Raw genomic sequence first — 10,716 nt, 5'->3', positions numbered from 1 at the left:
GTTTTTGGAATTGATTTCCAGGTCACATTTTCCCATCTTGTGTCCAAGAGAGGTTTTTTCCCCCTATAAAACAGCTCCCTGAGGAGGGTGCTTTACTTTTACATCCACTCCCGAGATGCAGGAACTAGGAGGTTGAGAAGTGAGTGGGTCACAGAAGAGAAGACGTAAGTCCCTTATGTTTATGACTCCTGGGGTCCCATATTTAGACAGCAGCGCTTTGAGGACTCCAGCCTGTGGTCTCTTGTCATGTCCTGGGTTAATGCTGTGTCTGGTGCATGGGGGAAATAAGCAGTGAAGATGACACAGAGCATGATCAAAATAAGCAGGCACACTCCATTTCAAGCAGCTCACACTTTTATCATAAAATACAAACTTTCTATAATTAAGTGTCTTACTTCTATTTTACCAACAACAACAAAAACAAAAAATCACTCATGTCAGCTAAATACAGGTACATATGTGGTTGAGCAGGTGAGTATGAATATGAGGGAGGTGCGTGTGCAGTGAACAGTGTGTGGTGTGTGTGAGAGAGTTGGTCAATAGATGAGTCTGGTCTTGCTGTTTTCTGCCTGTGACCTGGTCGGAACCTTGGCTTTCCAAACCTCAGGCCACGCTATTACAGAATCCAGAGTTCCAGAGCCCTTAGCCCTAACCCAAGGGCTAAGGCAGGAGGAGGGAAGAGAAAAAGTCATCTAAAACTTTATACCATTCCCACTGGAGGAAAAATACGGGCTGTTCATGACGGGCCTGCCAGCCGTTGAGCCAAACCTGGAAGAGAAAGAAGATGGATGTTGCGATGGCACTCCTGATGTTAGCAAAGATATCGGGAAAAGGACCGTGTTAATGTTGTGGCTGTCAAGGACTAGAAAGATCATGACAGGCTTGGAGGCTACATGCTTTAACACAATAAAAAAGCTTTGGCTCTGGAAAAATAAAATATTAAAATGATACAATTGGAGGACAATAAAGAGCTTCTTCTGCCACTTCCTTAGGACAAGGAGCCCTTGGCAGCCTGTAGGGAGGCTGCCTCTATGGGCCCAGTGCTCTCTCCTTTTCCAGGACCACACTGCAGGGAGTCTCTCTGAATCTGAGCACCTTACCTGTGGGCCTAAAGCCATTCTACCTGCCTGAGAGGACCAGGTGTGTCCTTCAGGAATTCCACAACATTACGGAACTCAGGGCCATGTCCCAGTGTGAGATCCCAGAGTCTAGACAATCCCAGGGCTCCCTCTCCCTTTATCAGCACCAAGCTAAGTCAGGCTCCCCATTTCAACACCAGTTCGAGGAATAAGCGTTGAGACATCACTGCATGCCTGGAACTTTGCTTAGATCCTCAAGGAAGGAAGGGCTGGAGAGCATTTGAACCTCACCTTCCAAGCGTAGAAATATGCACACTTCTGCTTTTCCCCCCGGCACCACTGCCATGCATCCTCCAAAAGAGAGTTCAAAAGCCATCTCCTCTGTGACCTCTTCCTTGACCTCTCCAGATGGAAACATTTACTCACACTTCTGCGATCCTATAGCAATTTCTTCACCCATCTGCTAGGATGCTTTGAATGAATGGGAACGGAGCTCAGTACAAATTGCAGCAGAGCAAATGGCTAGATTTAGTCTAATCCAGGGATTCTCGGTCCCTTTTCAGCTGGGCAGATGCATATGACAGAAGATGTTCACGTTCACGTTCACCACACCCTCCCGTGAATTAATGAAACACAGAAAGCGGGCCCGGGTGGGGAGGGAAGAAGTGATGGGAACAACCACCACAGTAATGCCTCAGCTGGTGTTGTATCTCTCGCTCGCTCTGTGTCAAGGGCAAGCTAGGCTTTGGGTTGGTTTGATTCCCTTCTCATTAAATAAATTCCAGGAGAGCAGGGACATTATCTGGACTGTTTGCCATTTTATGCCCAGAGGCCAGCCCAGGACCTGGCACAAGGGAGGTGCCTCGTAAACAAGAATGCTGGCTGTAATCCCACCTCTTCTTCCCTCTTCTGAAACTCGTACTGGAAAAGAACTGATTAAAAGTCATGTTGTTACAGGGATACCCTGGATTCTGCTCTGATTTACAAAATAAAAACCGGAACCCATACTTCAGCATTTAATAATTCTTAGTAACAAATGACTCAGGACACACCTCATATCTGATTGCCATGCCCCACGCATCTAGGCCATTCAGGTTGGGAACTTCTGATGGGTTCACCTGCCAAGGGCATGGTCTGGACAGGATGTCCATTAGAAGACCAGGAGGAGAGGCAACTCCGTGGACTAGAGTTATCAAGGAGTGCTTCCTGGAGGAAGAGGAAAAGCTCAAACTCGCTCGAGCATGGCGAACTGTCCCGGTGTGCCTGCAACAGCTTCTACACTGGCATTTCCAATGTGATTATTATTGGTGCTCCTTCCAAGTCTCAAGCTTGTTATTGTTTGGAAGATAAATTGCATGATTACCCTGCCCCATGAATGTATGCAATTGATTGGCAGAGGGAGGGGAGGGCTTGGCCCCTCCTTCCCTGAGAGCCACGGGCTCCTGCCTCTCCCTCTTCGTATGGCTGAGTCTCTTGGTTTGCTTCTTTGCTCCTGACCCTGCTTGTCTCCTGGGCTATACTCTCCCCCAGTGCCCGTGGATGTTTCCTGCCCGGTGCAGCCTCTTCTAGACCTGCTTGGCGCCCATCACTGGGAACTCCGGACACCACTGCTTCCTCCATGTACACTGTGTCCCAGCCAGCAGGGCCTGCGTCGTTCTGTGATCTCTCCCTCTCCCCCAGGAAACACTTCCTCCCCCGGCCTCCTGTACTCCACACTCACCCATTTCTTCTCTCACCTCACTAAGACTCCCTCTTAGATCCTCTGCTGGGTCCTCCACATCTCCCCAAGCTCCCTACATGTAGGAGGCCCAGGGCTCAGACCTTGGGCCTCATCGCTTCTCCATGCACACATACTCCTTGCGCAATCTCATCCCATCCCATCACGCTTTTCTCCTCCCTGCCCCTCTGCAGACAGCCAGAGACCAGGCATGGACCCTCGGCTCTTCGGCTCCCAATCGGTGCTTCACACCTGCTGACTGCTGAGACCTTGCAGCCACACCCCCTCCCCAGCACAGCCAGTTCTGGCTCCTGCAGTCTGGCCTCCGTTGGGCCCAGCGTCATGGTACAGAATGGGAAGTTGTTGGGTGCAGGTCGTCTGTCTTGATTCAGACAGGTCATTAAATACCATCTATATGCTAATGACTCCCGAATTTATATTGCCAGCCCCGGCCTCTCCTCTGAGCCCCAGACTCACGTACCCACCTGCCTGTCAACAGCCCCGCTCATATGTTTAACAGGCATCTCAAACTTTGCATATCCAAAACCAAACTCCATCAACAGACCCTTCACTAGTCATCTTGACCTTAGTATTTTGTTTTTTAAATTTTTTAATTTTAAAGATTTTATTTATTTATTTGAGAGAGCGAGCAAGAGAGCGAGCGGGAGAGAGCACGATGGGGGGGGGAGGGTCAGAGGGAGAAGCAGACTCCCCGCTGAGCAGGAAGCCCGGTGGATGCGGGGCTCAATCCCTGGACTCCAGGATCATGACCTGAGCCGAAGGCAGCCGCTTAACCAACGGAGCCACCCAGGCGCCCTTGACCTTAGTATTTCGGCATTGCCACTTGTTCAAATAAAAAATCAGAGAATGATGCTTGACTTCTCTCCCTTTCCACATCCTGCTATCATCAGGTCCTGTCAATTCGATCAAGAAAACAAATACTCCAGATTTTTTCACTTACCTCCTTCCCACAGTCTCTGCCCTAGTCTACACCGCCAGCATCTCTTTTTATTTATTTATTTATTTGTTTGTTTGTTTTAGAGAGAAAGAGAGCAGGGGGGAGGAGCAGAAGGGGAGGGGCAAAGGGGGAGGGAGAGGGACAAGCAGGCTCTGCACCAAACAGGGAGCCCAACGCAGGGCTCAATGAGGGGCTCAATCCCAAGACCCTGAGATCAGGACCTGAGACCTGAGCTGAAATCAGGAGCCAGATGCTCAGCTGACTGCGCCCCCCAGGCGCCCCCCACCAGCACCTCTTGCTCCAACAGCTGTCAGGGCTCCTATCCTGCATCCCTGCATCGGCCCTGTGGTCCAGGCTCCATACATTGACCAAAGCCACCTTCTTTAGACAGAGAATTAGAACATGTCCTCAGCAGTGTAAGAGCTTTAATAGCTCCCCACTGCTCTTAAAACTCCTCACCATGCCCCCCAGGCCCTATCTAGTTCGTCCCTGCTTCGTCTCTGATTTCAATTCCACTCATTCCCTCTCCTACTCACTGTGCTTCAAGCCACATTCCCCCCTCGGGGGCCGCTGCCCAGAGTGCTCCTTGCCCGTATCTATTCTCTCATTTCACTCAGATCTCAGCTCAAGAGACATCCCTTCATTCTCTCGCTCCTTACCCGCCCCCCGCCCCCGCACTTGACATGTGTGCTGCTTGTTTATTTCTTCCCCTGGAATGAGAGAAGGAAATCCTTTTCCTTGGTCCTTCCCCCCAGGAAACGCTGCCTAGAACAAATCATCCTTTAGGGGGACATGGGCCTGCACCCCGCCCCCTTGCCTCACTTTTCTGACCTCACTCTCAGGCCACCAGGCCACCCTGCTGACCACTCCTCCCCCACATCACTGTCCTCCTGTGCCCACAGTGTCTCCGGCAGGGCCCAGGCTCTCTCCCACTTCCCAGACAGCTCCTTCCTCAGCCTCTTGCTCACGCTTTTCTCCTCCCTGCCCCTCGGCAGACAGCCAGAGACCAGGCGTGGACCCTCGGCTCTTCGGCTCCCAATTGGTGCTTCGCACCTGCTGACTGCTGAGACCTTGCAGCCACACCCCCTCCCCAGCACAGCCAGTTCTGGCTCCTGCAGTCTGGCCTCCGCTGGGCCCAGCGTCATGGTACAGAATGGGAAGTTGTTGGGTGCAGGTCGTCTGTCTTGATTCCATTGCTGTCTCGTACAGTCTCACCCCGAAGGGAGGTGAGAACCTCCGCTCCAGACCCTCCGGTCACCTCCAGGCTGCACCCTGTCTCGCGTCCTATTTCCTCCCCTCCAGCCCATCCATGCACTCCAATGTGCACAGATCTGCCTTGGGTCCCAGGCCTACGAGTCAGAGCCTTTAATATCCAAGCCCAACCTCCCTTTCTAATCCTATTTTCCACCTTTTTCAGGGATAAATCGAATACTTCAAGCAGACACCTTTGTTCCCCAGGCCTTAAGCCTGCCACACACTTCCCATCTAGGGCTGGACCCTCCTCCAACTGTGCTCCCTGGAACCTCCCCACCCTGCAGGCCACCCAGCAGGGGTGTTCCCTCTGTCCTTGGGCCACTGGGATGGTCCTCACTTTCTCCCAGCACGAGGTTGCGCCCGTATCTCATGCACTCTCAGCCTCTGAAGGGAGGAGCCGTGTCCTTGTCAACTGTGGGTCCCCCATGGGCTACATATTAACCACATGAATTAACACAGCTTTCCAGGGTGGGTTGGATGAAATGCACCCTGATATGCTGTACAAGAAAAGGGAAGAATCGAGGGGGAAGGAGGAAAGGAGGAAGGAAGGGGAGAAAGGAAGGAAAGGAAAAAAGAAAAAAAGGAAAGAAAAGGGGTTGTGGATTTCATGTTCAAATAACACTATCAACCACCCCCGTGAACGTTTTCTATGCACCTTAGGAAATTAAATGATCTGAGAATTCCAACAGTTAAGAAACCTGTTTATCTTTGTTTCTCACAGCTTTTCCTGAACAGATCCGACTCTGGAAACCTCTTTCTAACATGTAATTCTTTTACAAGGCATTCAGGGGAAACACTGACTGAAAGGATGAGAGTTTGGGGACACCCAGGTGACGTCACACTGAAGGTCGGTGGCAGAGGGCTGGACAGGAAGGGAATCCAGGTCAGGCTGGGGAATTTGCCCTCATCTTATCAGCTGAGTTTCTCCAGCTGGGGCACACGTTCCCCAGGGTGTGTGGAGACTCAGATCGTCAGGAGGGACGCAGCGCCGCCTGCCTCTTGGAGCAGGAATACGAGCTGAAGCTTGGGTGGGTGGGAATGAGCGGCCGTGTGTTGTTCTATCGAGACAACGAACATTAATTTATGGCGGACCAGCATGTAAAATTTGTGTGGAATTTTCAGCTAAAATATTGAGTTTGTGTTGGCTGCTTGCTGCGAAGTCCTCTGCTGTTTGGGGCCCTTTGGTGGAAAAGCGTCAGCAGCCATGATAAGCCGTGGAAGCCCCTTCGGCGGGGCCTGTTACAAAGTCAATGGGATGTTGGCAAGATTAGCCTGGGAAGGAGCTCAGGCTGCAGTAACTGGGGGGAGAGAGCTCTAAGAAGATTACCTGGCCGTGTCCTGTTGTAAACCATGCAAACGGGTAAAGGCAGATGTGTCATGCTCCGCCACCTGCCACCGGCTAAAGACAATGTATCCGTCGTCCACTGCCAACGGGGCAGCTACGTTTCTGCAGCCGGACTGTGGGGCCCCAGCCCCATCATGGGCCTACAACAGCGGCCCAGCAAATCCTGGACCAGCCTCCCGTCCATACCAGGTCCATCCAGGACCCACAGAGCCCCCCGACAGGCACAGGGCCCCTCCCCCCTTCAGCCACGGAGCTTATGTACCAAGAACACATCAGGGAGGCTCTCCCAGCATGCCCCCTCCCCTCCTCGGCAGCTTTCTGGATACAGGGTGGACTTCCTGTGTGGGTTGAGGACTCACCCGTACGCCTGGGGGACCAGGTGCTGTGGCCCATCTCCTGCCATGGGGGAAGGGTCTCGGGGATTGGTGGACAGCTTTGGAGGTGTCCTCTGAGGGTATGGATAGTTGGGCTGGACGAAGGGGATGTAGCTCAGCAGGGGCGTGTAGGAAGAGCGGAAAATCTGCTGTCCCATCTGCTGTGGATTGTACGGCGTCACCTGCAGGTCAGAGATGAGAGAGGGACTGGGTCCAACAGAGCCCACTGCTTGCAAACCTTACAGTTCCTGGCTCTAAGCCCAACCCCAATCCCAGCACCCCCCCTCAGGCCCTGTGCCCTTCAGTCGCTGTGAGTGTATAGACGGCACCGTGTTGGGATGGCAAAAGCCCAGGACTCAGCTTCTGTATCTGACTGGCAAGATACTTAATTTATCTGAGCCTCGGTTTCCTCGTCTGTAGAATGGGCAAACACTCCCTTCACTGTATGGAGACTGAGTCAGTTGATAAAAGCAAAGAGCCTGGTGCATAACAAATAGCAAATAAATTTTATTTCCATTCCTGGCCCTGCCTCCCTACTTCTTCCTCCGTCAATAACCATCCCAAAGTCCTTGTTCATTTTTAAGCCTTTTACTACCTCAAAAAAAAAAAAAAAAAAAAAAAAAAGCTGTTGAGATTTATACGTCCCTGGCTTCTACCTCAGGATCTCAACAGACTCCAAGTCCAAGACAGCCCAGCTCAGTGGAAATGCCGTGCCCGGTGACGGGGCTGTCCTGTGCCTGCACCGCCCGCTGGGGCAGCCGCCAGCCCCCCGTGGCTATTGGCCGACCACTCGAACAGTGACTGCTGTGAATGAGGAACTGAATTGTACCTTTTACTTAATTTTAATTGATTTAAATGTAAGAAGCCACACGTGGCTGCTAGTGGTTACAGTATTGTACAGTGAGTCTAGGAGAAAGGGCAGGAAAGGGCAAAGAGATTCAGCTCAGGGAAAATCAGGAACTCAGTGGGGTTTTGGACACTACCCAGGTCCGACTCCCACCAAGAACCTGGGGTGCCGCTATCTGGCCCTTGACGGACCAAGGATCCCGTCTGTCTTATCTACTGATATCTTCGCAGCCCCAAGACAGTGCCTGGCACACAGTAGCTGCTCAATTAACATGCTAAATGAATGAATGCAAGAAAGAAAGAAAGAGGAAGAGGAGAGAAGAAAAAACAGGCCACTAAGTGCCTTCTTGAATACCCAAACTGATGGGGAGCTCATTACATTTCAGGCACTGTATTCTACCACTGACAGCTCCAAATGTCAGAAAACCCTCTTTTGTATGGAGCCGACATCCATCCTCCTGGATGCTGATGGGAGTTTCCGTCAAAACTGGGGAAACTTCTGGGCTTCCTCTTTAAAAGCAAGAGTCTGGGGTCTGAGGTGTGCAGGGATTCAGCACACTGACAGCCCTCTCTCACCCTGCATGTCCTTATCTAATTAAAAAAAAAATCACAAAAGCTAGGGCTTATTGAGAGCTTAGGGCAGGCCAGGCCCTTCCTATGGATTTTCTCATTTAAACTCCAAACAGCTTGTGAGGCAGACCACCACTCTTCCCATTCTAGAGATGAGGAAATGAGGTTCAGAGAAGTTAACCTTGCACAGTAAGTGCTCCAAGTGTCTGAATTGCAGTCGGAACCCCCAAGGTGTAAGCCTGGTGCCTGTGCCCCTTTATGGCACCTCTACACCTGTTCCCTCTAGAAGCCCGAGCCCCTTCCTCCGGGCCCTCCCCATGTCTCCCCCAGGGGAAAGGTAGGACCTGGTGATGCTGGGCATGGGCCCCCAAACCCCACAATGATGAGTTAAAGGTCCAAAAGAGCCCAGAGCTCACAGAGAGAACCCAGGAAGGCACCTCCCTCCAGGACAGACGCAGAAAGAGCCGAAAATCCCCCTGGTTTTCTTGGAGGTAGGGGGCCGGCAGAGGCCCCAGACCTGGGAGGGGACTGACAAGAAAGAGGAGATGCAGGTCCTAGAGCTCATGCAAGCCTTCTTTAGGGAATGTGTCCCTAACTACGTGTAAACGGTAAACACCATAAAACAGCTGTGTATGCTGCTCGGGAACCACCTCCAGGATACACTTTACTGACAAAAGTAATGATAGATCAGTGTGCCCAGAAAGCCACATTTGTATAAAATGTTTGTATAAATAGGTGTCACTGGAAAGAGACTGAAGGAACCAGCAACAGCGACTGCCTCTGAGGTTTTTTTATTTTGTACCATGTTCTTCTATTACTTTTTCAGATACACGCACATACATGAGGTGGTCTCAACATGCTCCCTCTGGGGCTAGATGGATGCATTGCTGTTTGTGGGGTGGGGGTGACTGGTGGAGATCCCGTGAGCCAGACTCTCTCTCATCTCTATTCTTCTTGAGGATGCAGAGCCCCTACTGCTAGAAAAGCAGCTCTGGCCCATGTAAAAAAGTAGCCTATACCTATGGGCTCTTCTCTACCCTCTGGAACATTCCAGCATACTTCAGGTCGGAAGTACAGTTTGCTCCCTGGGGGCGGGGGGCAGAAAAGAGGCCAAGGAGTGTGAGTCTGAGTGTGGGGTCTGTCCACCTGTGTGTGAACGGGGCAAGACCAGCCTGGGGACGCAGTGCAGTGTCAGTATCTCCCCTCACACCCCCATGTCTTCCCCAAGACTTTCAATATCTCTGGATACACATGTGTGTGCAGCTTAGCAGCATGCATGTACCTACATCTTCCTTTGTGTCTCTGTGAGTGCGTATCTGTCTCTGCTGCTTTATTTTGTGTACAAGAGGCAGTAAGCCATGGTCATTGGCAGCATGGACTCTGAAGCTAGGCTGCCCAAGGTCTGACCCCAATTCTGCCATCGTGTAGTCTTCAAGCAGATATCCACTCCTGGCCTACCCAGGGAAGTGGGGGTGCCAGATTTAGCACACGAACGAACAAAAAGACCTACAGTTCGGTTTGAACTTCAGGTAAACAGCAAATCATTTTTTAATATAACTAGGGCCCATGCAATATTTGGGGCTTCCTTATACCAAGACTTTACTCACCAACTACCTGGAGTCTAACTGGATGTCTTAGATTTTAACTGACAAACTGACACGGAAGGAGATGACTCCCCAGCCCCACCGATGCCAGGCAAAACCATGTGATTTTCCTTGGCCAGTGGAAGGTGGGTGCACATGGCCATGTGCTAGCTCCAAGCTGAGGTTCTCAGAAGCAGTGGGTGTTTCTGCTCACCCTTCCCGCACTCCCGTCATCCACCGCGGCAGGAGCCAAAGCTACTGCATCGTCACCATGGTCCCCAAAGGGGAGACTCATGAAACAGGCTTGAACCCAATCCCAGCCCAGCTCCACCAACCCATAGACCTGTGAAGGAAAACTCAGCATTTATTGTTGAAAATCTCTGAGATATTGAGGCTGTCTGTTGCCACAGCAAAAGCTAACTGGTGTGCTAACCTTGGGACCTTGCACACGTTATTGAATCTCTCTGTGCCTCAGTTTCTCCATCCCTAACCTATTCCACAGGGTGGCCGTGAAGTTCATTCAGGTAAAGCCCTTAGAGAGGGGCTGCAACGCAGCAAGGGCCATGGAGGTGCCAGCATTTAGCACCTGGGGACACGGGTTTCTTTCCACGTGCATGTTGGCCTTCATGTCTGTTCTCTAGGGCCAAGGGCGGGCCAGAAAGTCTGGCCAGTGTCCTGCTGGACCAGGATGAGGAAGCCAATGTCCTTCTGACCTGAAGGCCTTCGTGGAGCTGGGATCGAGGGGAGGAGGTTGTCTGCTCACCTGTCGGGAGTAACAGCCCAGCTTGGGGTGCAGGGCCTGCTGATAGGGCATCCTGGCTGCGCACTGTGGGTACTGGCCCTGCAGGGAGAAGGGGCAGGCTCAGCATGGTGGGGCAAAGGGCTCCCTGCCAGAGAGCAGCAGCTGCTCCGCCCAGCTTCCCGCTCACAATGCCTGGATTGCCAGCCTGCTGGAGTCCGGCCCACCACGCTGCTGGCCAGACCCACCCG

The 10,716-nt window shown here is 51.9% G+C and overlaps 1 protein-coding gene across 4 annotated transcripts in view; it reads right to left on the bottom strand.

Moving 5' to 3' along the window:
- Nucleotides 1-347: 347 nt before the first annotated feature.
- Nucleotides 348-10,716, bottom strand: part of C4H1orf94 (chromosome 4 C1orf94 homolog) — a 41,064-nt gene continuing 30,695 nt past the window's right edge. For 3 of the 4 annotated variants that reach the window (XM_027615066.2, XM_027615056.2, XM_027615036.2), the window contains 3 exons: nucleotides 10,490-10,567; nucleotides 6,713-6,909; nucleotides 348-768 (listed from right to left, as the gene is read on the bottom strand). In XM_027615066.2, coding sequence (XP_027470867.1) covers nucleotides 693-768; nucleotides 6,713-6,909; nucleotides 10,490-10,567 — 351 coding nt within the window. In that variant the 3' untranslated portion in view covers nucleotides 348-692. The remainder of the gene's footprint in view (nucleotides 769-6,712; nucleotides 6,910-10,489; nucleotides 10,568-10,716) is intronic. The other variant, XM_027615045.2, reaches the window with a different exon arrangement.

Source organism: Zalophus californianus, chromosome 4 (genome assembly GCF_009762305.2).
Source record: "Zalophus californianus isolate mZalCal1 chromosome 4, mZalCal1.pri.v2, whole genome shotgun sequence".
Taxonomy (NCBI): Eukaryota; Metazoa; Chordata; class Mammalia; order Carnivora; family Otariidae; genus Zalophus; species Zalophus californianus.
Note: the sequence above shows the minus strand (reverse complement) of the source record. Positions and strands in the feature narration are given on the sequence as shown.